The 27,808-nt window shown below is 41.1% G+C and overlaps 2 protein-coding genes across 10 annotated transcripts; one reads left to right on the top strand and one right to left on the bottom strand.

Annotated features, from left to right (window-relative positions):
* Window positions 1-434: 434 nt before the first annotated feature.
* On the bottom strand, window positions 435-21,348 carry LOC114845587 (methyl-CpG-binding domain protein 5-like). 5 transcript variants are annotated; one of them, XM_029133767.3, is made up of 11 exons: window positions 20,838-21,181; window positions 17,655-17,707; window positions 16,721-17,303; window positions 14,925-15,027; window positions 13,298-13,469; window positions 10,680-13,046; window positions 6,435-6,658; window positions 5,219-6,352; window positions 4,833-4,906; window positions 4,350-4,425; window positions 435-4,226 (listed from the first exon to the last, which is right to left on the bottom strand). In XM_029133767.3, exons 3-11 carry the CDS (start codon window positions 16,828-16,830, stop codon window positions 4,164-4,166), a joined length of 4,323 nt encoding a protein of 1,440 aa, XP_028989600.1. In that variant the 5' UTR covers window positions 16,831-17,303; window positions 17,655-17,707; window positions 20,838-21,181; the 3' UTR covers window positions 435-4,163. The 5 variants fall into 5 exon arrangements, with proteins under 5 accessions (XP_028989600.1, XP_028989602.1, XP_040924417.1 ...); XM_029133769.3 differs by lacking the exon at window positions 17,655-17,707 and adding an exon at window positions 17,934-18,006; XM_041068483.2 differs by lacking the exons at window positions 17,655-17,707; window positions 20,838-21,181 and adding an exon at window positions 21,211-21,348 and having other exon boundaries at window positions 5,219-6,349.
* orc4 (origin recognition complex, subunit 4) lies at window positions 21,247-27,698 on the top strand. Of its 5 annotated transcripts, XM_029134347.3 has the most exons (15): window positions 21,247-21,315; window positions 23,816-23,869; window positions 24,405-24,473; window positions 24,553-24,629; window positions 25,184-25,274; window positions 25,397-25,472; window positions 25,546-25,631; window positions 25,710-25,758; window positions 25,872-26,023; window positions 26,121-26,294; window positions 26,371-26,457; window positions 26,596-26,704; window positions 26,778-26,873; window positions 27,050-27,117; window positions 27,199-27,698. In XM_029134347.3, the coding sequence occupies exons 1-15, from the start codon at window positions 21,259-21,261 to the stop codon at window positions 27,379-27,381; spliced, it is 1,428 nt and encodes a 475-aa protein (XP_028990180.1). In that variant the 5' UTR covers window positions 21,247-21,258; the 3' UTR covers window positions 27,382-27,698. The 5 variants fall into 5 exon arrangements, with proteins under 5 accessions (XP_028990180.1, XP_028990188.1, XP_028990201.1 ...); XM_029134355.3 differs by lacking the exon at window positions 21,247-21,315 and having other exon boundaries at window positions 23,481-23,930; XM_029134368.3 differs by lacking the exons at window positions 21,247-21,315; window positions 23,816-23,869 and adding an exon at window positions 23,997-24,255.
* The last annotated feature ends 110 nt before the right edge of the window (window positions 27,699-27,808 follow it).

The following is a 27,808-nucleotide window of genomic DNA, read 5'->3' on the forward strand; positions in this document are numbered from 1 at the left end:
TTTCTAGCCCCCCAAATAGTCATTTTTCATTATATAAAATGCGATTAACTCCAAAACATTATTATGGGTCTTCAGTAAAAGTAGTTTGTTTTTTTGGGCATGTGTTGTCACGTGAATTACAGTATTTCAGACAATTAGCAAAGGTTGAATGGATTATATTTACAGTAAAAACTCATGAGTGCAGTGTGTGGTACTGTTGAGAATAGATGGGACTAGTCACAGCTGACCAAATTTGTCCGCATTCAATATTTGGAAAAGTGCAACACTGCAACCTTAAATTAAACCTAGATACTCATTGTCTGCTCATAATAAAACGTGTTCCTGCATGCGTCCACTAGAGGACACGGTGCAACAAGAAACTGACTGATGACTCATTAACTCTTCATCTTCACTCTAACTTCATCAGGCTCAGAAAACACACACGCTCACAGAAACACCTTCTTATTCAAGTAAGAGTGACCTGTTTTTAATATCTTAAACATCTGTGCAACATTGTTCAAAATGTTACATCACTGCATGACCTGTAATGTTCACAATATTTACAAAAAATGCTGCTTACATCAAACCATTAAAAAAGTCCAAACAATCTCAAAATAATGGACTCTGACAAACTATCCCTAGCCCACATTAATGCAAAACAGAAAAATAAACAAGAGCAATCAAGTGCACATCATACTTCACGCGAGTCTATTTTTGTAAAGTATATATTAGTGAGAAAATATATACTTAGTTACAGGTTGAAAAAAATAAAACACTGACAACAGAAAGGTGGAAGAGGGAATTGAAATTCAAAAAGCAGAAAAACAAACAAGCTCACTGGAAAACCCAAGAAATCAAAATCACACTCACAACACACAACCACAGGCAGAAGGAAAAATAGACTGCACAGACCATTTCAAACACAAGGATGCGTTGAACTCTTGACCACAAACATGAAACTGATAGAACAGATCCAAAACACATGGGTTCCCAACAGACACTGGGTTCCTGCATGTAATTGCACAAAAGAGGTGGAAGAGGCAGAATGAACTTTACCCAAAGAGTTCGAACGTCACATTTTTCCTCAACAACGTTACAGTAAAAACTCAGCGGAGGTTCTTAAAACCTGTGAACACTGGAAAGAAACGGACATTTTGAAACAGACGGATATGTTGAGTAGGAACTTTTCCACAGAGAAAAATTTGGCATTGCAAACAGAAGCGTTTGTCGTTTAATACTGATACAGATTTTAGGGCAAGAACAGTTATTTCAAAATGTGAGCGTTTTCCAGTGGTCACATAACACAAACATTACAGAAATGTCGGTGAAAGATTCCATCAGAAAATACAGTACAGTGTGTGCACATAGAAGATGCAAGGCTGAACTAGCGGAAGGGGCTGAGGCTCTTCTTCAAAGACATCTCTATAAGGAAAGTATAGCAAGAGTATGTCGAGGCCACAAATGACAAACTTTGGGCTTTCATAAAGTCGTAGATACGTTTCTGTAGTAGTGTTTTAATGTTTTAGTGAAAACAGGTAGAATACCTTTAGGAAGTAGTGAATGGTGCGGTTTGAAGGTTATTAGCAACTGTAGTAAATCAGTTCACTGACAAGTCAAAATAAATAAATGGGAGTTTAGCAGAAGTTGATGTTGGAGGTTTGGAAAGCGTGAAGCTGCTCTGGTTAACGGTTGTCGTGTGCTGATTAAGTAGTAGTAGAGCTACAAATAAATTATTACATTATGGCTGTGAATATTGACAGAAGAGACATTATTGATGCACATCACTGACATTATAAAAAGAAAATTGATACAGTCCAAGGTGTTGAAACCATTTCAAACAACCAGTTGCAGTGTTGCTAAGCAGTTGATCTTCGCCAATGACTGGAATATTGCACTTGAAGATGCTGTAGTGATTCAGGCTGTTTGTTGCTTTTGATCTGAAGCAGCAGCTGGGAGGGTTTGTGTGTTGATCCAGAGTTTCGCGTGCGTCACTGTCGACTTTCTGACCGACCTAGCAACAGTTTTCACGTTTGTTGCGTTACGACTGCATTTATCACCGTAAAACATAAAAGGACACTATCAGACATGCGTTTTCACAAACAGTGTGGCTCTTCACAAAGTTCATGACACTGTGATGCAAAAACAAGTAGCTCAAAAAGCCCCACTGTAAAACAAAAAAGTGTTTGTAAATGTTCACTTAAATAAAGAGAACATAACTGTAAAAACAAAAACTTACATATACACATATAAGGCTTGAGTTCTCAACTCTTGGTAGTATTATTGCCATCTAGCATATTTGTAAAGCTTAAAATAAATATGAAGTACTGTACATAAATAATTTACATTAATAAGCAAAAGAAAAAAAGAAACAAGGCCCCTAAATGTGAGAAATGCTTTCACCAAACTGAGTTAGTGTTCCTTTGTAATAACCTACAGGTTGGTTACTCTACCTAAAGCTACAGTTGTGACAAACAATGGAGAAAGGAAAAAAAAAACCTGTACAAACCGAGCACAAGGATCAAAACAATCAAATGACAGAACGCTTGGTTAAAGGAAAATCCACCCACAAACACTTTGTGTAGTGTTTTGGTTTGTATTTTAGAGGCTACTTCAGTCACTGTGCTTTGATGCTTCCTATGAATGAAGGGCCAGATGTTAAGATCAGCTTCCAGCTGGGGTGTAGTTTGCTGGATAGATGTTTGAGGGAAGCAGCTTGTTTCAAGGTTCTTATGACCTTCTTAAGAAAATGACAATTGTATCATTCATGATGGATACAAGACGGAATAAACAAGACGTCTCTTTAAATGAGAAGCATCACTTATCAGAAGAAAAACACCTGATTTATACATGAGCGAGACTCCAGTGATGCATGTGAACAAGCATCCTCATCGTCCAAGTTAGTCCTTACCACTGAAATGCGAAGGTAATTATGTCTAAATGGAGGAAATTACGTAAATTAAAATCTGATAGAAGCAGAAATTGCCACTAGAGTAATTAAAACACACAACTCTGCTTCAGGATCAAGGAAGGTCTGCTACATGTATAGTCATTGAATATTCAGTTTAAAATGTTAAAATCTAGAAAACGCTGCTGAATCAACCATCCAAGAAGCCGAACGTTAACGCTAAAAGTGGGAGGTTATTTCTTGTTTTGCTTGACTGCCCTGTAGTTTTCTCTCTAAACTAAATCTAGACTCACTCACAAAACTCCAACCCACCATTAATAGCTTCAAAGTGGCTGAAGGTGGATTTTTTTCCTCCTCAAACAGGCAGGTCACCAACTTTATGTTTGCCAATATGATAATTGGCAAAAAAAATTAATTTTAGCTTAAAATATCATCTTTCAAAGTAAGCGATGAAGCAGGTGAAGCTTCACCAACCTCCATCAGGCCGTTGGTCCTTTTCTGCCTTTCTCAGGGGAACATTGAACACTTTGCTGGTAAAGTTCATTCTGTTGTTTTTTGATCTTTTCATCCAGTAGAAACAAACATTTAACTTGTGATAATGGAGAACTCAGACACACGTGATGTCTGGACACTGGTGTTCCCTTCCAAAAAAAAAAAAAAAAAAAAAAAAAAAAACACACGCACACAAAACAAACCAACCCAGGACGGGACGTCAGTTCATCATATAAAAGCTTTAGGCTGTAATCTTATTTATCCTATGCATGCGGTTGGATGCAACCGCATTTCAGAATAGAAACCAAGACATTGGTACACTTCTGCTTTGTTTTGTACAATAAAAGATAAAATGTGCATTAGGTACGCTTGTACATGACATTGTACAATATTTACATACAATTCTTAATAGCATGAAATTTCAGGATTATCTATATACATATTGAAAATGTATCAGAAATATTTGGACTGTCTATTTTTCTTAAATATGTAAGGTAATGCTTGTAGCTTTTTTTGTTTATTTTACTATCTTATACTAGAAAAAAATAGTTAATTCAGTGAGCTGTAGACAAATTGCAACCGTTTGTGTGGTTTTCCTCTTTTCTCTACAGTTAAAACTGTATTGGTGATTGGAGTTTCCAGCACCTTCTGTGGTCAGTCATTAAACAACAAATGTACCACTGACAGTCCATGTGTAGCACCTGTTAGAGAGCTCAGATCGCATCAAGGCTGAACGGATGAAGTCTCCGAAGGATTTGAGGATGTTCTCACAGCGACACATTCAATGTTATCTGGATATTTTCCTCCTCTTGGGCTTGGGGAGCTTCACCTGACGATCCCTTGATGGGATCTGATGGCAGACAGAGAGGTACAGTGACGGCTGGACACAGGCAGGTGGAGCAAACGCAGTGCTTCACGGGGGAGAGAGTGATTTCATCTTCTCTTGGAGATCATGAAAGGTGTAAATACTCACTGTGCCCGACATCTTATCCAGCTCACTCATGGCCTCGTGGATAGCAGCTTCCAAGTGATTATTCAGTTTTCCCGGTCTGTTGGACACATTTACATTTTACATTATTTATATTTTAGCTGATAAAACCAAATAGGTGTTCATGTGTTTCTGCTCTTGAACATTTTGTTTTAGGTATCAGTCTTTAATTCAGGCGAATTTAAGTGTGATATAACCAAACGGTGTGAACATCTGTGCATATGAACAATTACATGTTTGGCTAACTGGCCAGTAACAACAATAATTCCTGGTGTAATACTGTGGCCATATAATATAAACTGTGGGGACATTGACACTGAAATTTAAGGAAAAATATGAATTTAGATTTGACTAAAAACAAAAAAACAGAACTTTCCAGTCTATACTTCTATAGTCATTTCTTGTTAAGAACTTACAGAGTCCTTGTATATATGGTTTGACATTGTGGTGCAAAAATACAATACTTACTTCAGGCCCCTTTTGGCAACTCTGTCAAGTGCCTCTAAGTCATGAGTTAGTGTTTTTAACTTCTCTTGCTCTACCTGCACAGAGAAAAGAGCAAACACCTGAGTACATTCAGAATCAGATTTTACTTTGAACCACCAGACGATGATGTTGAGTCTGGACTACAGTCTATCAAGTCATCGTGAGCCAAACCCTTTCTCTACTGAAATACTCTCTTTGCATGTAAAAGCTATGGAATCTATCTATCTTGTTCTTATTATCTTATTTTCAGAGTTGTAATAATCAAATTAAGTCTTAAAACATTTTAACCACCCAACAACGCTTTGTATAGGAGCCTATCAGGTACCAATAGGAAAATGATGCAGTTAGGCCACAGAGCGTTTTCTCACCTTGGCATGCTCCCGTAGCTGCATAGCAGCACTGTGCACTTGTTCGTCCCCAGCCAGCTTGGCAGGCCACGGTGGAAAGCCCTTCAGCTGGCTCCAGACCAGCTCTCCCATGTTGAAGGTCCTGGAGCGGTAGTGAAGCAGTTCTGACGAAGGAGAGTCCGGTTGCCGCAGGTCCTCCTCGCTGCTCAGACTCTTTGTGTCCGAGGGGCTGGGAGCCATACCATTAAAGTGGCCATTATACTGGCTGTAGTCTTTGGCTGAGGCCAGAGGTCCCTCCAGACTAGTGGAGGAGCTGGGCGATTGGTCATCCCCCGTCAGTTCTTGCCGTGGGGGTCCCAGAACTTCTCCGTAGCCTCTGGAGTTGAAGTGTGGCGTGGCTCCATTAATGTGGGCACACCGCTCCACTGTCTGCTCCAGGCGCTCTTTGTAGTTCGCAGGTGTCCTGCTGCAGTTGTTGAAGCGATAGCCGTCATCAAGAAAGGACTTATCGTGCACTACGGCAAGTCCGTGGTCACTTGACGCCTCAGCAGGACACGGCGGTAGAGAAGCTAAGCTGGCTGGTCGTTCCATGCAGGGACTACTTCTCACTTGAGTAGAGCACTCCAGAAACTCCTCCCCACCCCAGGCGCTGCTGTTGCTATGAGCATCGAAGCCTCCGCCATGCTGCATCTCTCCGTCCCATTGCCCCCTGGGGGTTCCCCGGCCAGGAGAGCGGAAGTAGTCATTGGCTTCAGAATTGTCTGGAGTTCTCTTTCCTGGATCTGCATTCTTCTGACCGCGCCCTGGCCTCACCTGCCTCTGTCTGGCTTGCTGGGGTAACACCTCACCTTCCTGATGCCCATGCAGGACTGCACTGACTGCCTGGGGGAGGTTAACAGGCTCTCCTATGGAGGCAGTGAAGGCAGTCATGGCGCTGAGAGCCGGAACCGGACTTGCTTGTGTGGTGCCACTCACGGTGGTAGTGATGGTAACATGCATGCCCTTGCTGGCAGCATCCACCACGGCTCTGTAGATGGCGTCCACTGACTCTGGACCTCCGCCGGGCCCCCTGTCAGAGCCATGTGTACCTGCTTGGAGTACCTCGCTCTGGGGCTGCTGGCCCTCCCCAAACTGGGGGTGTGGCAACATCCCCTGCTGTCGACATGAACACAAAGTTACATCATTATACTAAAAGCTCACAAAAGTGTGTCTTTCTCCTGTATGAGAATTGTTCTACCTGGTAGTTCTGGTAGAGGCATGCCATGGAGCTAGCGTTGGTACTGTTGTTGTCAGTGTAGGGTGGGTTGTCTGAAAAGTGCTGCTGGCCCTGATAGGCTGGATGGGAGGTCACCCCCTGCTGCTGCATGCCCTGGTGGACCTGCTGCTGGTAAATTTGACCGCCACCGGAGTTGACATGCGGCTGCAGGCCACCCATGCCACAAGCAAGCGATGATGGGTTTCCTGTCAAACAATTAAAAAGGAGTACAGTATAAGTTCATTGAGTCTGTTTATACATCTTTGTAAGTATAAAACAGTCTGTCAATGACTGTCCTGAGCAAAGGTATCACAGCTGTCAGTACCTTAAATTACTGACTTGGCTTGTAGGTCATCAGAGCTGACAGACGTTTTTGTGAAGCTCACATCAAACAGCAATAAATAAAACTACTAAATCAAACAAAAAAAACTAAATTGGTTTACTTGGCGATCATGTAACTGGTTTGTTATTTGGGTTCAATGACCCAAGTCAATTTACTGTGTAAGAAATGAATGTTCCTACAGGTGAAAGTTATGTAATTAGGAACTGAAGTGGAAATTTCCCACCAGAACAGTGTTTTACAATTAAATTAACAGACAACAGAGAAAAGTCAGTTGAACCTAATTTTAATACACTGGCAGATGTGTGACCCAGACAGAAAATAAAAATAACATATATGAAGGCCACAGATGCATGAATGGAAGAGACAACCTAGCAGCAATGTTATGCAGACAAAGCTGAAGCAAATGCAAAAGCTCCAAGGCCCAGCCCAGTGTTTCGTGGTGATGTGTGTGGATGAGTGGCGACTGGAGCAGCTGGTGTGATGCTACATAGCTGAAGGGCAGCTGTGTGTGTTCTCTTTTATTTTCACCTCTTTTCTTTCTTCCCCTCTCTCTCTCTCCTCTATAAAACTGAGAGCCATGGCTCGGCCACCCCCCTCCCCCTCGCTACTGCTATGATATAGTGACGGCTGTTGCCGGGGGAGGTTGCCATGGAAACCGAGTGATGATTGGTGGTGCTGTCTGCTGCCAGGAAGCTTGTTGGGAGAGTTGGATGAGTGGGTGGGGGGGTTGATTTTAGCCAGTTGGGGGGATGGGGGGTGGTCAGCTGGGTGGCAGGGGGGTTGGGGGAGGGAGTATTACAATGAACTTTTGGAGTATTTGTTGATGGCAAGCGTTGAGGGGGGGTTAAAACAGATGGTTAAAGGCTAATGCTAAGAAGCCAAAGACTAGGCCACTTTCAAAGAGCTTCAGCGCTCTTAAGGTCTCCAATATGTCATCTAACTTAGCTTTAAGTGCATGAGCTCCAGAGCCACTTAGGTGTTATAGCTGCTGTTTGGAGACAAAATATTCTTTTATCCAAAGAGTCAGTTGGGCAACAGAATCAGAGGACAGAAGGTGAAAAGGTTTTCAAATTGTCCTACTTGTACTGCTAGTATTCCTATCATTGCTGATGTTACCTCCAACCTGCCACCTTCACCACTGTGATACTGAAATAAAGCATTTTAGTTTGGATTATGAATCAATCAATTCTAAATTAATTTACAAAACTTCACTCTAATCTGATGATGGAAAACGTCATGCACAAGCAATTCATGACCATCTGGCAATGGCCAAAATACAGGGTAGCGTCCAATCTGCTTTCCACACCAGCTATAGTACAGTAGCAGCCCTGCTCAGGTTTGATAAGAAATGATTTTAATAGTATTTAACCAAAGCACAGCCATTCATACTTTCATAATACTTCAGATAAGAGGCATCACTGATGGTTTGGCTTATCTAGGTCGCTCCTGTGCTGGTTTTAGTACTTTAGAGGATGTGGCTTACCTATTTCTCATGGGAATTTCAGCTTTACATTTTTATTCTGAATGATTTTCAGGGGTCAAGTCTAGGGCAATTATTGCTTAGTTTATAGAGTCTGGACAAAATTTATCAGACGGCTTCATTTTTATTTTAAAGGTACTCTGCTTTCATGCTGACTTGTCTGACTGTAGACAACAGAAATGAAATCATGTTCTGTCAATTTCCTTTAATAAAAATATAAACTAAAATCTGTTATTTCAAATTTTGCTACTGTGGTGCTCCATATTGTAAATAGGTGCTGGCTTTAAGTAGCAGAGACATGTGTCCAGAATTGGAATTTAACATTCCACTGATTGGACATATTGAGCTCACAAGCTCAAAAAGTCATCATCCCCTTAGAAACTTTTCATGTTTCCAATATCAACATTCTATTTATATACAATAAAATTTGTCTCTGAAATATCTATAAAAGTCATTTCTAGCAGATAAAATAAGACAAACCAAGACATATTCAATGCACTGTGGTTTTCAGACTGTTCACAATATAACTGGTGAACTCATGGGTTGCAACCCTATAATACTGATAAATAATAATTTAAATTACACAGTTATTTTCAGTATTATAAATGTAAAATAATTTATGTTACACACAAATCTTTGTTTAAATACGTTTACTAATTGATTTCTGTAAGGTTCTAAACATTGGTATGTAACATAGTTCACGTTGACTTCTAGGCAATAGAGAAATAAACTTAATTAAAACTTGGGAAAGATTAAAATTGTAGTCTTTCTTTTCATGTCTCCCTGTAGTTCATCTACACCTTTTTCATTATTGTTCTGTTGATGCCACACAGTTTAATATTTATTATAAACTTCTGACATGCATGGTCCTCCTGACACTACATCTTCTCATTCAGAGAAGACTGGAATCCAGTTTTCTCCACTTTCATTCAGTTATGGAGACAACTGTCTCCATAGCCAAACTGTGAGTGACCTTAGAATCAGCTGATAGAGTCACCAGGCTCAAACATAAGCAGTTAACACCTGTTAACATTTTATACTGGCTCTTTGCAAACTTGAAACATTAAAAAAAAAACTTGGTTCTGCGCCACACCAGGTTGTCCCTTTATTGTGTATTGACAGTTTAGTTTGTAAATTAATAATATCTGTGGCTGTTTGTTGTAACTATGGATAATACAAATCAGACGATAATACATCAGGAGCCGGCAAGAGGATGCCTCCCCTTTTATTAGTGTTTAATGTTTGTTATGGTACATTAATAACAATCATAGCCTGTGTAATCATTGCATGTGTTAAATAGCTGTGTCATTTTTTCCCTTTATTTCTACACTAATCCAATTTTCATTATTTAAATTTATAAAAATACTTCCTTGACTATAGGAAAAACATAGCTACAACCACCAAATTCACTGATTAACATGATGGTTCCTGGAAGCACTCTGAAGATATTGAAATTCTAAATCTCAAAACTACAAAATGCAGCAACTTTTTCCTCCTGTCACTAACCCAGGGGCAATACACATCATACTCCATCTCCAGACTCACATGGGACCAATGAATTTTAATGACTTGACTCAGGATAGATACAGAATAATGGGGCACCTGGCAATAAAAACAGGTGGCCTGCAGGAGACTTTGCTGATATCTCCATTATAAACCATCTGAGAACACTGAGATGTACAATGAGTACATGAAGTAATAGTACAGTCCCACAGGACAAAAATAAGATCTAAGTCTTTTCAGTGCATTCAAAACAACCCCTAACATGAGCATGCATTCACACACACACAAAGCTAATGTACAGTCACACACAAAGTCATTCATATGCACACAAATAAATAGAAACTCACGCACGCTGTAATACACAAGTAGTCACAGTCTTTCAAACACACACAGGCCTAACCCTCATCAAAGGCTTCACTCTGGTCTCTATTCAGGGCCCATTGTTACTATAGCGACCAGCTAGCTGGGAGAAGCTCTTTAGAGTGCCCTATCTGGGCTGTTTCCCTTAAAGCGTGATGCAGATCCCATTTCCATCTTCTTACACCATTGACTGATGCTAGCATACAAATAAAACAAAGAGAAACACTGGCTGACTGACAATTAGCTGAGCTTCCAAAGATGAGGGGCTGGATCATTAACTCATAGATTATGGGCTCTAGGCCTAGACAGTGGGCGGCCTCCAGTATCTATGTCCACTTAAACTAAAGACACTATATCATCATCATCATCTATGTACCTTTCCGATAATTTTTGACTAATGTCAGAAATGTTAAAGTTGGATCTTATTTGCATTACACTATAACATTTATATTTTACTATTGATTGGTAACATAATGTAACTGGCCTAGATTAGTGTTCCTTCCCCAAATCATACAGGTAATAAGTAGAGCTGATGCCTCACCTGTATCAGTGATGCTCTGTGCACAGCCTCCATCACCACCTCCATGTGGCATCACCACCATGTTTGTTCGCCCCATACTATGAAGAAGGTTCTGCTGTGAAGTGTGAGGGCCCGGATGAGACAACGGTGGCGGATTAGTGTTGGTGCGTCCCAATGGCATTCCATCGGGACCCACTGGACCACCACCTGGTCCCATGGGTCCGCAGTTACTGATAGGGGAGGCTTGCATCTGGGCCATTATATCAGGAAACGGGCCTGGGCGAGAGCCCAAATGGCTCCCAGAGGTTTCCATGTTCTGGCAGTGCTGCAAGGCATCACCTGGACCCCGCAGCCTCTGCTGGGGTAGCAGGTTCTGCTGAGAGCCACTGGGGACCATTCCCGTGCTGTCGTTGTAGTGAAGCTGTGGAGCTCCTTGTATACCTGGACGATGGCTATTCCCAGCCAAGTTGTGGGAGCTCTGGCAGCTCATGGACTGGAGAAGCTGGGCCATGGAGGTGTTTGGAGGAAGGTTTCCAAGACGACCCACTTTTCGCAGCTGCTCTGTTGCACTAGGCCCTGCCATGTGGGGTCCTCCCATGCCTGGTTTGTTGAGCATGTTGTAGACCATGTTGTTACTGTTGTCATGATTCACAGCAGCACTGCCCGACGATTGCTTCCGTTTACGCATGGGGTCTCTCTGCTGGGCCATGAGCTTGTCTCTAAGAGCTGCCCGACCACTCTGACCTTCAGGAGTGTTGAGCAGCATGGTAGAGTTTGGTGGGAGCATGGGGTTTAAAGTGCCGTGTCCCTCCATGCTTCGAGGGCCACTCATTGAGCCAGGGTGTAGACCACCGCCTCCATTACCTCCACCACCTGTCCCCATGCCTACCATACCAACACCACCACCAGCCATGCCAGCAGTGCTGTTGCCAGCAGTGCTTAGTTTATTTTGATTTGCTAGCTGTGCTTTGGCTGCGGCTGACAAGAGACTGCTGGCAGGGAAGGAAGCAGCATTCTGTTGGTTGAGGATCTGGTTGAGAGGCATCCCCAGGAGTCCTGGGTGGCCTTTCTGGGAAGCGCTGGCGGTTGCTAGAGAAGAAGTTGAGGAGGAGGAAGAGGTGGGTGAGTACATGGGGTTACTGTGCTGCTGGGTACCAACTGAGTTCCCCATACCCGGCAGTAGCTGGGAGTCTTTGTACTGATGGAGTGGGTCAGTTTTGTTAGTGGAGGGGCTAGAGGGCATGGCTGGCCTGGGAGATCCCATAGCTGACCTAGGGGAACGGGGTGGGACCTTTATGGTGCCGCATGGGGTCTGATGCCCCACAGGCATTGCAAAGTTGCCATGGTCAGAGGAGGTGGAGGATGAGCGTGACCGATGAGGCGAGGCCTCCAATCTCCCAAGGGCAGGCCCAGTCATGTGAACAGGTGAGGTGACAGGGGATGGGGACATTGAGGAAACTGGACCACCCTGTTGAGTCCTTTGAATGTGGCCACCATGCCCAACAGGCCCAGGCTTTACTGTAGGTAAAGGTAAGTTGCTTGGCAAGGGTACAATGGCGGGAGGGGGTATGTTTACATTCATCATTGGTACCTGAGAGTGGATGTTAGGCTGGAAGTTGGAGGGGTTTGGGGTGTTGGGGGGTTGGCTGACTGGTTTGCTTGGGATGGGGTCCAAAATGCCTAAGGGATCCTTTTCAGAGGTCAACTGCCTTTTTTGAAGGGCACAGGATGGTGGGGGTGGAACGGGATGCACAGGGGATTGTGTTTTATGGAGAAATGTTGCACGGGACATATCCATACCAGGGGGGAAGTTCCCCCGTGGAATGTTCATGTTCATGACAGGGCTTTTGGCAGTGGCCGTTGGAGAGAGGGGCGTGCTAGTCCTCCCTGTCATGGCACAAGATGGTTGGCCCGCAGAGGAGCCATGAACCATCACACTAGGAGGGGAAAGAGGTGTCCTAGTATTCCCATGGATGGCGGCTGAACTGGGACAACTGGCTCCGGTAAAACCACAAGAATTGGTCCTTGGAAAGCCCTCGGGGATGCCCAAAGTATCTGCATTGGGAGACTGTGAGCCATCTCCATACAGCTTAGCACTGGAAGGAGGTGGGCTCAGCATGCCTCCATACCCAGCCCTATAAGGGGATTTGGGGCCAGGTTCTCCACTTGAAATCCTCTGCGCCCTGGGGTACCCAGAGTAGACCTCAGGCTGCTGGGATCCACCCATCTCCTGGGGGGGATACAACCTCTGCTGTGGCTGTCCAGTTGCCATGCTCATCTTAAAAGGATGTTTGCAGTCAGGGCCAACAGCATTGGGCAGACTATCATGGGGTTTAGTCCTTATTGCTCGATGAGTCGTAGAATGTGCAGCAACGACAGATGATGTACCTTAAGTTCAAAAGAAAACATTTGCGTTACAACAAAGCCAACCATACAATAGGATTTATACATTGCATATCAACAAATATTTCATATCGGAAAATCCCAACAAACTGTTGAAAATGCTAAATGGTATTTACAGTTTGTTAAAACCATTAAAAAACAGTTCATGTTATATGTATAATGTTTTGTGTGCCTGAGGGCAGCCACCAAATTAACCCCCCCTGGTTTGCAGCACTGGTATTTACGTGTGCTCATACCTCCTCCTGGACCAGTCATTGCCACGGGTTGATGCGTCTCCATGCTCTTGTGCAGCGTAGCCACAGCCAGAAGCTTCCTCTTATGAATGCAGAGTTTTGTAACATCTTCATCTGCTTTCACATCCTCTGCTGTCCTCTGTTTGACAGTTGCCCCTGGGTCGAAGTTGAACACCTGAGAAACAAAGGTGTGATTTTTGTTGCTAGCTTATTGTGCTTGTCAATGTGGAGGCAGTTAAATGTATAGTATTTCAGTCTGACCACAGTCTCCGTACTAGGAGTCATTTAAACAGCTACGTTTCAAGGATAACTGAGAACAAAACAACAATAATCAATCATCACTTTGTTTGTTTGAGAAAAAGAATGACTTTAACCTTGTTTCCTCCATTTCCCTTACTCCCTAGAGGTGATCAAAAATTTCTCCTTTGCAGTAAAATATGCAGAGGGATTAAATTAACTTCTCAGAATATCAGAAATCATAACATTCAAATTTGACTGACCAAGCAATCAGCAAATGAAACAAACACTGAAATTCCATAGAATTTTTGCAAAATCAGGTAAGTGTTTTAAGTTTTTGCATAATTGTGTTTGATAATTTGAGAGCAACATAAATTAACCAAGTGTGACCTAGGCTCAAACTAGGACATTATGCCACACAATACAGGAGATGCCAGTCTCAGATCAGCCAAAACAAAAATGAAAGACTTGCTCTAGTTTTGTTTCTGGCTTTAATTAACAATTTCTAGGTAAAAATCAACTTTAAAAACTAACGTTATTTATTGTGTTTGACATCTCAATTGGATTATTCACATACATTTGAAACATCAGTCCCAGGACAATCACAACTCATACACATGAAAGTTGGCATACAATCAGTGAATTGAACAGAGAACAGTGAACTTTTCTTAGGGATTCCAAAAGTGTCACATTGTTCAAATCTACAGTACAAATTGAACAAACTGGAGCAGACCATTTGAGGAACGTGTAGAAATTTAGGATAATGTGGGATTGGCGGGGTTTCCATGTACTTTTTTTTAATAAAACCTGAACAGAGCAGAGAAGCTCCCAGGTGGTACCATGGGCCTGATAATGGCCTGATCTGACAGACACGGTGTGTTAGGGACAAATTTAGCTTCATGGAGGATAATCGGTCAGATTACCCAGTGTAATGTGATACACACTGGATGCCCCACATTACCCTGACATTTGTAGTTTGTCCCTTCACTTAACAGAACAACGGAAATGTTGTCCCATAACCCTCATCATATAAAATGGGAGTTGAGGAGTATGTAATGCTGCAAGACTCTTGTTAATTTAAAACATTTTCTTTTCCCCATTTTACCAAAAATTAGCAAATTTATTTATTGAAATTAAATGGTATTATTTTAGTCGAGCAATTTCTTTACTTCACTTGATACGAACACAAATGAACCAAAAAATATGACCTAAGCTCAAACTGTGGAGAAGTCTGCAAAAAATGTAACAAGGGTCTAACTATCTGTAACAGCAGAACAAAGTTTGGACAGCGCCAAAAAAAATTACATGGCATTTGCAAACTGATGAAGAAAAATCATTACAATTAAATCTAATTGGTAGTTTTTTTTTTCAAAATCTACAAAGAAACCATTACCTTGTGGAGGATAAGAGGGCACTCCAGGCCGCACTTGCAGGTTCCATCAGTCAGCAGGTAGGTCTTCACCTGCTCCAAGCTGGATAGCACCGAGCCACTGGGACTGCACACAGAAAATCAATGTTAGAATGAAAGGAGACTTGCACCAACAAGGGCTGTTCCACTTAACAGGCAAGTCAGGATGCAGGTTTTGTAAAGATTATTTATTATGATTAACAAATTGACTTAAAGTTGTCATGCTCACATGTGCCTATTTATTAATCTTAATAAAGCCTTTTGCTTGTTATTTACATGCACAGGCTGACAATGACTAGATTAATGAATGTAATACTTCTACAATATTCATTTTGTTCAGATTAAAAAAAACAACTGAAAAGAAGTGAGGGCCCTAATTATCCTGGCAATGAATAAACATCGGACAGTTGACTAAGGAACATTTACATATGTAGGCAACAGCTGAGTCAATTGACCTATTATTTACTATTATTTTTTTATTGCCAGGTGCAAAAGGTGTATTTTAATGTTTTTACTGGCAGGTGAAAAAAAATTAACAAAACTAAATAAGAAAATACAAATTAAATTCCCAGATTTGCTACCACAGAACATTATGTACCAATACCTGCTGTGAGCATCTACAGTTGCACATACCTGAAGCAAATGCACATTTTAATTGTAAAAGAACATGTGCAAATGCAGGTGTGCAGTGACAGTATCAGGCCACGGTCACAGACAGGATTCTTTCCAACACCCAAAATAAACCCGACGGCCGCCAACTGCTTTGGTTCATTGTGGTTTGTAAATACATGTGCTGGTGTTCCTGTGCTGGGAAGGACACTAACTTCCACCGACTGGTTGAAGATCCAGCTCATTAGTAAATGTCCTGATTGCACCAGCTGGAAAAAAGAGGACTTGTGGCTTTTGAAATGTGCCAGACACATTTCAACTAGAGCAAATACAAGAATCAGTGCGTGATCACTAAAAAGTCACCAGTACTTCTAGTCTCTTGCAGAGGCTTACCTAGATGAATTCCTTTCCTACATAGCAGGAAAACAAGCCTCCAGGTGCTCAGTATTCATAGTCATGGCTAAACCATTTCACTTGTTTGTTTGTGCTTAAGAAGCGTGCGGTGAACAACCCAACGGGTCCATGTCTGGACACAGTGTAGACAGCGGAGAAGCTGCTGTGTGTGTAGTACATATAGACAGAAAAGTAGCTCTTGGCAGCAGGAGAATGGTCACCTTTAACAAGAACAATGGACAAGATGTTGGCTCTGGTACATCACTGATTTAGTATGGAAGCTACCCAGCCACTAATGTCTGTTGCCCTTTACCCTCCTTGTGAGATTAGTGCTTAAATGAGCAGCATGTCAGTGTGTGAACTATGATCTGTATGGTTCCTGACTCCTCCTACATCACTCATCTTTTTCAAAACCTCCTGTTATTAGAATGAATTATGTTAAAAACATAATGATCATCTATCACAAAATATCTGCATTAAAATGTAGAATTTTGGCATAAAAAGGGATAAATGGCTGGAAAAGTAAGCAGTACTAGGAACATTTTGCAACTAGTAGATTAACTGAAAACTGAACTGCTGAATCTAGAAATTCTGAACAATTTCAGACAATTATTCCCCAAAGTAAACAGCAAAAGGCTTCATAAATTAATTATAATAAATACAAAGCGCAATATATAATTAAGTATAACTAGATGAGGCTGAGCAATATCAGGTACGTATGATCTCAGACATTAGACTGTACTTGTGGAACAGTAGATTTTTTTGAAAAGTCTTCTTACCTTATGTACACAACTCCACCGTGCTCCGCCCTGCGTTGCCAGCCGATGGGGACCTGGACAGGGACGGCCTGCCTCTCATCTCCCGCCTCACAGTCCTTACCGCCATTCATTTCTCCACTTGTTTTACGCTCAGCACCTCAGAGGTATATGGATCAGACATTAACCAGTGTCTTCACAATGAACATCATGGTCGTCTTCCAAAGCAGTGGTGGAGGTGGCGGTGGAAGTGTGGAGAACAGTTAGGGCTGAAGGCTTGTGCTTCAGCCTGGAACTGGGTCTCAGGTGGAGCTGATAGGGAGGTGGGTAGGGTGAGGCGAGCTCACAACGGACCCTACCCTTTGAGCTGCTTCATGGCTATAGTGCTGAATGGAGCATGGACTTCCATTACTGCATCTTACCACTCAGAGTCATCTGACTTGGGAAGATGCTGGTTGAGAAAGTGAGGCCCAGGATCGACTGTGCTTTCACAATAAAGTTCTTTATTTATTTTGTTTTTTTTACTACTCCTTAAAGAAAACTGACAAAGAGTTTTTTCAACATATTGGTTCCCAAATACAGTTGGGTAGTGGTAGTCCCATGGTTTCTGTGAATAGAGAAAAGAAATATAAAATTAATCAATGAGACAAATTTATTTCATTATCTATTTATATTCATAAGAGTCTCCAACAAGCACACTGCTAGTCAACTGAATTTTAGGCCCGTTACAATAACTTTGGCGATAGCTTTATCGTATCTTATAAGGTATTGTAGCATTATAATATACCTTCACACTGGTTCTAGCACAAAACATACATCATGAAACATGCTTTTTCTACATATTACTAAGATTGTATGAACCGAAATCTGCTAACACATCTATGATAGCTGGTAAATTATAAGTACGCCACTTTCGACAGAATGAGGTGCACCAAAATTCCACAGGTCATGAAAATACCTTAAATGGTTCAAAATACTGATTCTTGATGTCGCCTCAGGTCATTTCTGCTTCTGTGTTATGTTGTACAAACATTGCAGAATTTAGAATTGAACCTATTTTAATGTATTTGAACTACAGAATATACTATTTTGACAAAATAATAGAGGCAGTTAGTGACTGGCTAATACAAAAGCTCATCAAAGCTGGCAAATCAGACTGAATTCAGTTTGTGAGTGAGTGAAGTGAGCTTCACGTAAAGCCTGCTCTCAGCCGCCAGTGGTGCTGACTCATAACTACCCTGTGAGCTGCTGAGATCGAACCCAGTGACACCACCACAGAGCAAGAGAGGCAACGTTGATACTGCTAACCCCTACACAGTAGAACAGATAGAAAGGAGGGATCACTTTAATGTATGCTGTTTATTCTGGTATAGGCAACATTCTCATCTCAGGAGAGTCATGTAGTGTCCTGTCAGAGACACCACCACATCATTAGCATCTAATTTCCCATTTTTGCCAAATGCAGACATAAAAACAACATTTACTTCATTCACAAAGGAGAAAGAACTATTTTCCAAAAAATGCTGCAGTGCTGCTCTTTGAGGATGTCTCCAGGTGTGACAAACGCCTCACCTCTATCTTATATTTAGCTTTACATCAGTTTGAATGAGCAGCAAACATGTAATCGAGGACAGACGAGCAGTGTGATGTACAAGGACCAGATTCATACAAGGTGCATTAGCCAAAACATTGTCATCAGTCCGTCAATCTGTCAGCCTGTTAATATGAAAGCACTTACTAGGCTACTGCCCATGTCGCATGATTCAAAAGCATGTTTAAACAACTTACAGCACCTTTAGTGCAGGCTGATCTATATTTCAGATAACAACTTTGGTTGTTTTTGTATTTATGGTTTACAACGGTCCTGCTAGATGATGTGATGTTGTCGCCAAGCACATTGTTGACTTTATAATGTTAACTAGGACTACACATCAGATCTAACATACCATATAACACACCTGCAAGAAAGACTGAACCACAAATTACAGATGGAAGTGCAGTTAAGTGTGTGCATGACCCTCATCACATCATGTGCTGGAAGTCTCAGTAACAGAGCGGAATAATATTTAAGTCTTTCAAATAAAATAAACAAGACATATTTGTGTGACTATTAAATACACTGGTTATTGGTAAACTGATTAATATATTGTTTATGGGCCACTTTGTTTGTATGGTAAAAACAAGTCACGTGCAGACCTGAACAGGATATGGAGTAGAAACAGCAGTAGTACATGTAATACGTATTATTAGCAATATGAAGTGTTATATGAGTGTGGCTTTGTTGCTTTGTTTTACAACAAGTGCAGACATTCCTGATCAGAAAAAGCATCACAAAAAATGTTGGGGGAAATATCTTTAAGAAAAGTAATGTCTAGTAATGTGAATCATGACTACATCACTGCAGAGTCACTGCTGCCTGCAATATGAGACAACATTGGAAAAATATTGGAAGCAATCAACTTTTTGTGCAGAGAGGAATACAAATCTGATAAGGTGAAAAGTGAAAAAAATCAACAAACGTCTAAATTCTTTCAAATTTTCCTCCCCATTGGAAAACAGAAGGAAGAATTAAATGTTACTAAATGTTTGGGGGGGGGAAACACTAGTGTTGCCAAGAAAGTACCTAACATTTGAAGGGAACTCCAGTTTTCAGATGCAAATTTTAAACCAATAAGTTAACGAGTATGTAGCCAAATAAAGATGGCAGGTTATGTTAATAAAAATGTACTTCAACATCCACATTTTTAAATATATGAATATTAGCTCAGTACCTCTACCTTTCCAATGGAGCAACTTGCAAAGCCACAAGCTTGTGATTAACACTGTTCAACATGACGACTGCAGAGGAACACACGAAAGGTTCATCAGCATTGTCACTGGAGTAAATTTACACCTGGCCCTGTACTAATAGAGGCTTTTATTCTTCACTCACTGCCAAATGAACAAAGCCAATTAAAAGTGTTAATAAAGAGGGAGTAGGGCTTTTCTTCAGATCTGCAAACAGCAAAGAGACGACTAGCGCAACCTTAAACGATAAAAACATGCCGGCCCTGAATGTGATTCACAGCAGACCCGTCTCAGTGTGATTTAATGCCTTGTTGATTTGTTACACCAAACACGGAGGACGATACAGCATTTATGTTCTGCTGAGGCAGTGACACAGAATGAGAAATTATTTTAGGTGCATTCAAGAGCAGGTCAAACAGGTAAACTAAAGACTGAGCCATTATCCATCACATGTAGCCAGCATTCATCATGTAAAACACAGCATAATGCTGCACGTTATCAGTTTAAGGCCACACACATCTGCCAGGACGAGAGATTGTCCACTTTTATTTTTAAATGCAATTAGTGCAAAGTAAATAGGTTCTGTCACATGTTGTCAGATAAAGCAACAGAAGTAGTAATGGATGTACAAAACTCATACCTTCGACAAGAAATGAGAACATGGATTTAGATACAAACTTTGCAGCTGTAAAACTAAAAAAATAACATCATAATGTGGTTTAGTTTCAGTTAACTGCAAGACGTTCGCCACTGTTCCTTCAGCAAGATGCCAGATTAAATCCATTAATTCTCATGGTAGCCTTTTAAACCCTGCTCTAAACCCAGAGTTGGCTATCGTTAGCTTTGGGAGTAAATTAGCCATATTTCCAAGCAGCAGCCTTCAAAGTTGATAGCTACTCGTGTTGGCTAGCTAGGTTTCCTAAAAGTGGAGAACCTGACAACCAGCTTGTGTACATTACCAACGCAACCCCGGGTGCCTAAGCGTCAGATAATAGCCAATTACCATTAGCCAGACTGGTCATCAACTGTGCCAAATGTTGCTTTATTAATGTTTTAGCGTTGACTGTCTGGTGTGTAAAAGCTTAGGCTTCATAGTATAATATGTGCAGCTTAGGCTCCATCGTCTCTAGCCCTCTGCGTTAAAAGCTGGTCGTGTCAACAAGCGAAACCAAGCTTGTCTGACTGTGCTTTTTGATGCACTGGACTAAGCATCTGAACTAGCTGGGGGTTAGCATGCCAAGCGTCAGCTGTCTAGCTGCCGTTAGTTGGCTAACCAGCTAGCTTGTTGTAACGAAAATGAATTAGAAGGCGAGCTCGGCTACGCCAATCATGTTTTAGCAATTAATTAACGAACCATATCCCGAGTCGTGTGCGTTGACGAGTCGCGGCCCGGGTTACAACTTTAAATTGTCGAAGTATAAAGCAGCCAGGCCCGCGTTCTGTTTCGAGCCAAGGGGCCAGGCAAGGCCAGGGCCAGGCCGAGTTAGCACGGTTAGCTTAGCATGCTAGCTAGCAGCCGTGCAAACCCGTTGCGTTTGCAGAGAGAGAGCGAAGAAGAAGAGAGAGACGCTTTTCGGGCACCAACGCTTCTGTCTGCGTCAAATCCAAATGTAAACAGTCCATTCCTACTCGGGCATCCCCGCGAATGCGTAGCAGGGCTGAAACCGTACAACAGCTCAGCAACGGTGCATCTGTAAGCTTAAGAAAAATAGGAATAAGAAGCCTACCCATTAGTTCTCTGCCTCTGCTGGTTCTCCTACACTGGGATATTGGAAATGATGGAGAGCTGCGTTACGCATGCGCCGAGCTGGAGCAGCCAGCAGATGAGAGGGGTGATTTACATTTTATCCAGAGCTCAAATATACATTCAATCGGTAAAAACAGTTGGATTGATATGAACAATCAGAAAATATTAACAAATGAAAATAAAGATGTGATATACGCACAGGGTAAGTATTCACTTCATTTACTGTAAACACAACACTGTGAGAGCATAATAAATTAGAGAAGAGCAAATTAATGACTATAATACAGGAATATATTTATGGAAACAATATTTTAGATATTTCATAATTTTATTTAACATATATGATGTTTTATGTTATTTATATAAGCACCTAAATACATCTAGAGTCAGTTCATAATACAATTTAAAATGACTTCACAGAAAAGAGGGGGGGAGACAAAGGGGGAGGGGGAGAGGAAGAAAGTGGGGGGTGACGGGAGCAGAGAGAGAGAGAGAGAGAGAGAGAGAGAGGAGAGAGAGGAGAGATAGAGAGAGAGAGAGAGAGATGAGAGAGAGAGAATATATATATATATATATAGATATATATATATATATATATACATATATATTCAATTGATATAAATTCAATTGAGTTTTATTTATATAGTGCCAAATCACAACGTTGTTATCTCAAGGCACTTTACAAGGTAAGATTTGAGACCTTGCACAACTAAACCCCAAGAAATCCCACATTAAGCATGTCTCTAATTGTGATTCATTACAATTATTCAAACATTACTCTTGTCATTGTCATGGCTGAAAAAAGAACAACAAGATAATAGCAATAACAATAAGCAATAAATCTCATTTTGCAAATAGACAGTAAACATATTGTCAGATTTACTGAGACATGCAAATTGCTTTAATGTCAGGAACCAGTTAATTGGAGCTTTTTACAACCCTGTATCATTTTTATTTGGGGTATTACATACATATATTAATAGCCACAGTGAAACTATGCTAAATATGCTATAAGTATTGTACACAAAAGAAGAGTTTGGTGATTTAAAGTGGAAATGAGATGCAGCTCGGGGTGAAAATGCTTGAATTTTGTCTGAAGGTAAAACCTGAGGAGACATAAAAATACATGAAGCAGTTTTTTTACAGCAGCCATACAATGAATTAATTTAAAGGGCAAACACACTGAGGTGAATGTGTGAGCGGAGAGTTGTATTTTAGAATAATGTGACAGACTAAATGCGTGTGGAGTCGATTTGTGACATATCTGGTGGTTTGCAGTGCTTTTTTCATCAGTCTACCAAAAGCCACAGGAAGCATTCAAGTATCTCCAGAGCTTTAGGAGAAGATGTTATGGGGGCAACCCTCGAGCCATTCTCATGAGCCATTCCCCTAATTTGATCAAAAATGAAACAGTGGTGGCAGTTATGGCTTTAAAGGTTTAACAGTTTTAATTTTATAATTACACATAGTTGTCTTCATCATGGCTGTTTGTAAGTGCTAGAAACTAGTACAGAACCATAACTCATCACATTTGCACATTTTTTTATCTGGGACAGATGTTTACATTTTACTAAACTACTATCTACTATCTAAATGATTTTGTTTATTTTTTTAACTTAGAGAGTTGTTACATTTTTAAAGGTACAATATATGTTTTTTTCATAGGTTGCAATTGGAAACTAGGAAGAAGAGGAAGCCATTTACACCAATAAAGTTTAGTTCTTGTTTGTAAACCTCAGTTGGAGTCTACAACTCCAAAATCCTTGACATAATCCAACATATTTCATACTGAGAACCATTATATTATTGTGGATGACTTGTCATAACTTCAGTAAAGGTTAGCAGATGTTCAATATTGACACTAAAATTCTAGTTTAGGCCACGAGGCATTATTATTATATTATATTACTGTATGCTTATTTGATGTCTTTGATCTCTAGGAACTCCAGCTTACTAAAGAACTATTCAGCAAACGTACAGGAAAGAAGCAAGAACTTTGTTCAATATGAGAATCATACAATTCTCTCTTGATCAAACTGTGTGTGTAGCTTGGGTTTTTTATAATTAAAAATACACATTTTTTTCTGCTAAATATTATCTGTGTTTTATTAAGGGTTTGGATTTGTAACTGTACTTGCCTATTTGTTCCTACTAGAGGAATGCATGTTACAATATCTTCAAATCTAATCAAATTATTTTACTGTTTCTTTTAAATGCTAACGTATAAAAAGAGCACACGTTAGTGTGGCAGTAGGTCTGCGTGAGACTGGAGAAATATATCACATCATTTTTTTTTCTGACAATGTAAAGCTACATGAGTTGGAACAGTAAACGTATTTTACATATTTTTTGTAACAGTAAACGTATTTTATCCAATGCTTAGGTTTTAGGTTTTATTGGTAAGCCTTATGTTTATGTAGGGAAAACCACTTTTACATTCTGTAAATAATACAAAATCGAAAGCAATAAAACTACAGTATTGTTGGCTCCCTTTTTTTCTTTTTTTTTACTTGTAGTAATAAATTGTAATAAGCTTAAACACTGAACGTGTCAGTGCTTTTATTTAGAATTATGACGTCTCCTAGGTCTCAGCCAATCAGATGCCCGAGATGAAGTCATCACAGGAAGTCGTCATCGTTGTGAGTAGCTTTCCCGCGAAGATTGAGAGACTAATGTTGCTGGATTAGAGCTTTTCTTTAGGTATGTGTATTTTTTATTGCCTTTTCATTGATGAACTAGCGCGATGCTACTTGTTCTTAGCAGCGTCGTTCGGCGACGGTGACGTCACTTTGGCCTCAACACGAAACCAAACTCCATCCATAACTTAGGATAGTTTGCTGCTTCCTAGCTTGTCAGTTAAACCTAATCAAGTTTGACTTTAATTACACGTCGCCCTGTTTGTCATAGTCTTAACTGTCCGGAGGTTCAATCAGCCTTTGTTTAAGCGGAGATTCTTTTTGCAATAGCCGTGAGTCGATCGGAACAGTAAATACGAGACTTTGTCGGCATTCGTGAAAGTGAAGCTGTTGGGTTGTTTTGTTTTGTTTGACTTGACAACGTTAAAGACAAACCACTAAGTTAAACGGCATTTAAAACATTAAATTAGCTCCTGAAAACACTTATCTTTCTAACAAAATGCAGTTTAATCATTGAACATTATGTTTTGCCGTTTAGATCATCATCAACATGAGTAAGAGGAAGGTCAAAGATGATCATATGCCAGTGGGAGAATGCATTACACAGGTCAGTGTCAGCCCAAACGTGTCCGCGATCGTGATGCACAGGTAATGATTTTCAAACAGTTTTTGTTCTTATTCTTCAGGTTCAAAGTATTTTAAGGGAGCGCTTCTGCCATCAGAAGCTTCCAGAGAAGCCACAGGCCGTAGAGGCTCAGCACAAGTAGGTTAAGAAGAAATAAAGCCTTTATTGGTCATTATCACACATTTGGTGCTCAACCTGAACCTTCCGCTCCCCAAACCAACACTCTACTAGTGAGCCACCAAGCCATCTACAAAACTTTAGTGATGTAGTCTAATTTGAATTATTAATTTATAGAAGGTCTACATTTAGTTTTAAAAATGTAGATGTGGTTCAGTAATAATTTCAGTAAAGCTGAAAAGCATGGTTTTCTGTACTCGACTTTTAAGTCTTCTTTATTAAATGAAAATGGCAGAGAAGTATGGTTCGTAATGAAGTGATCACTGTGAGTTTCAGTGACCCAGTTCAGTCTAACCTGGCTGACGGCATTGCCCCAGTTTGGGGGTTGGAAAAGTTCCCAGTAGAAGCAACATGAGCATCTCAGGTGTGACTGAAATCCAGCTCAAGCCTTTTTTTATACATTAAAAAGGTGACTTCGGCAACTGGACTCCTGGTAACCAGGGGACTGTCCTCATAGCCAGCTGAAACATCTGGAGGAGCGTTATGATCGTTCTAGTCAACAAATGCATTTTCAGACACCTACTGGAGCTGCTGAAGCGAACGGCCATCCACGGGGAGAGTAACTCGGTGCTAATCGTTGGTCCCAGAGGAACAGGAAAAACAATGGTGAGCTTTTGCAGCCGGGCTTCAGATGGCCTTATGGGTAATAGAGTCTGTACAGATGATAAATTGTGTTGAAGTATGTTTCAAATCCTTGGAGGCTTGTAACATGTGTCTGGCGTCTGCAGCTGCTGAAATGTGTGCTGAGGGAGCTGCTGGGGGATAAAGAAGTACAGAAAAACATGCTAGAAGTTCATCTTAACGGTACAGATGCTTCTCTTTATTTATTTACAGTACTTTGCTCTTGTACCAATTTATTTCCTGCTGGTTTCTGTAGGTCTTCTGCAGACGGATGATAAAATTGCGCTGAAAGAAATAACACGGCAGCTCCACTTAGAAAACACTGTTGGTGACAAAGTGTTTGTAAGTATTGTTTCTATCTGTGGATGTAATGAAGGTATTCTTATACTGTAACACCGCTTCCTGTCTGTTTGTTTTCAGGGAAGCTTTGCAGAGAATTTGTCTTTCCTGTTAGAGGCTCTGAAGAAAGGTTAGAGATGTAATCATTTATTGAGTTAAGCAAACATTTTTGTAGGTTTTGCAAGGAAATGACCCATTTTAAATATCGTCTTTGACCGTGCCGTGTTTTGTGATTCTGTGCAGGCAATCGCAGCAGCAGCCGCCCAGTGCTGTTTGTCCTGGATGAATTCGACCTCTTTGCGCTTCATAAGAACCAGACTCTGCTCTACAACCTGTTTGACGTGTCCCAGTCTGCGCAGGCGCCCATCGCCGTGGTTGGCGTCACCTGCAGACTGGTGGGCTTCAGAATCTGATTTAAATTAACCTCTAATAGAGTAGAGGGAAAATACTTCCACTTTCATCTAACAAGCTTTGTGGCTCGTTTCTGTTCAGGATGTTCTGGAGCTGTTGGAGAAGCGCGTGAAGTCGCGGTTTTCCCATCGTCAGATTCACCTTGTGAGCAGCCTGACGTTCACTCAGTACCTGGAGCGGGTCCGAACACAGTTCAGCTTGCCGGGCAGTTTTCCTGATGCTAAGTTTGCTCAGGAGTGGAACGCCAGTGTCAAGGTAGACAAAGGACCTCTTAGCTGTTTAGACACATGCTGTTGAAAGTTACAGGCTCCTCTTTGCTTTGTTTTTACAGACTTTGTGTGAAGATAAATCGGTCGAGGAGGTTTTGCAGAGACATTTTAACTCCAGCAAAGACTTCCGCTCAATGCACATGCTACTGGTGAGAGCGCGTGCACGTAGCAATTAGCAAATGCAAACGAGTCAACAGTTTAAAAAGCGTTTTTTGTGCGTCAAATACAACAATCGAAACTGAAGTATAAATTGTTTAGTGCTCCCTTTAAATGTGTTTTTGTTGCAGATGTTGTGTCTGAGTCGCGTCTCTGTAGCCAAACCTACCGTCAACCCCTCTGACCTCCTGGAGGCCAGCAGACTGTGCTTATCAGACGCCAAGGCTGACATGCTTCATGGTAAAATCCTGAAGGATAAATGCCTCCAGACACTTCACAGCCGTTACATTTGGGTTTTCTGTGTCTTCTTCAGGTCTGTCCATCTTGGAGCTGTGTCTGATCATCGCCATGAAGCACCTCAACGACGTCTACGAAGGAGAACCGTTCAATCTCCAAATGGTTCACAATGGTAGGGATAAATCTTCCCCCCCAGAGCTGCACATTAGATATAAATCACAGCATCAGCAGTTTGTCCATGTTCAGGAGACAAAAGACAACAGCAAGGAAATAAGTTAAAATTGCAGAATGTCAGCAACTTCTTGTTTGATCGTGATTTAGACTTTTGGACTCTTCCTGTTTTTTTAGAGTTTAAGAAGTTCTTGCAAAGAAAGTCGAACTCCATGTACAACTTTGAGCAGCCTGTTGTTATGAAGGTTGGTTTGAGCACATTAGCCAAAGCAAAACGTGTTGGCAATATATTAAAGCAACTTCTGGTTGTTACTTTTTATTCTCAGGCCTTCGAGCACCTGCAGCAGCTGGAGCTGATCAGGCCCGTTGACGCCTCTTCGGCCAAAACTCAGAGGGAATACCAGCTAATGAGACTGATGCTGGACCACAGTCAGATCATGGAGGCCCTGCAGAAGTACCCGCAGTGCCCCACCGATGTCAAGCAGTGGGCTATGTCTGCGTTCGGCTAGCAGCCTGCATGCATGTGGACGTCGTGGAGATGTTCACTGTCTGTGATCCACCGGTGCAACAGAAAATCCAGCAAACAGATGCTGAACTGTCCAATAAATTTAAGCTTTAAAGAAAAGCTTGAATGTTAAATTAAGAGAGAGTTTAGGTGATTTGACCTCTGGAAAACAAGCACAACATGCTGCATATTGTTGTATTTAACTTCATCTTTCACCGATTAGTCACTGTGTTGAGTGAGTTATCACAGGCAAAGACTGTTGAGTTTAAACGTTTCATGTATTTAAATCTGGAAAAAATAAACTTGAAATCTATCGTTCAAGTTCATTGTCCTAAATGCTCACGGCTGCTTTAACATTTCATGTTATTTTTTACATTTGTGTGTTATGAGACAGAAGCTTGTTCATCAGTCTAGATTGTAGGCAGTGTGGG

This window comes from Betta splendens, chromosome 2 (assembly GCF_900634795.4).
Source record: "Betta splendens chromosome 2, fBetSpl5.4, whole genome shotgun sequence".
Lineage (NCBI taxonomy): Eukaryota > Metazoa > Chordata > Actinopteri > Anabantiformes > Osphronemidae > Betta > Betta splendens.

Bases quoted from the DNA above. Each gene is read 5' to 3' on its own strand.
- orc4 (XM_029134347.3), top strand. From the start codon at position 21,259: ATGATGGAGAGCTGCGTTACGCATGCGCCGAGCTGGAGCAGCCAGCAG. The intron at 25,473-25,545 runs GTACAGATGCTT...TGGTTTCTGTAG, and splicing joins GCTAGAAGTTCATCTTAACG to GTCTTCTGCAGACGGATGAT. The intron at 26,705-26,777 runs GTAAAATCCTGA...TGTCTTCTTCAG, and splicing joins CAAGGCTGACATGCTTCATG to GTCTGTCCATCTTGGAGCTG.
- LOC114845587 (XM_029133759.3), bottom strand. From the start codon at position 16,830: ATGAATGGCGGTAAGGACTGTGAGGCGGGAGATGAGAGGCAGGCCGTC. The intron at 13,047-13,297 runs GTATGAGCACAC...TTTGAACTTAAG, and splicing joins AATGACTGGTCCAGGAGGAG to GTACATCATCTGTCGTTGCT. The intron at 6,659-10,679 runs GTGAGGCATCAG...ATTGTTTGACAG, and splicing joins ACAGAGCATCACTGATACAG to GAAACCCATCATCGCTTGCT.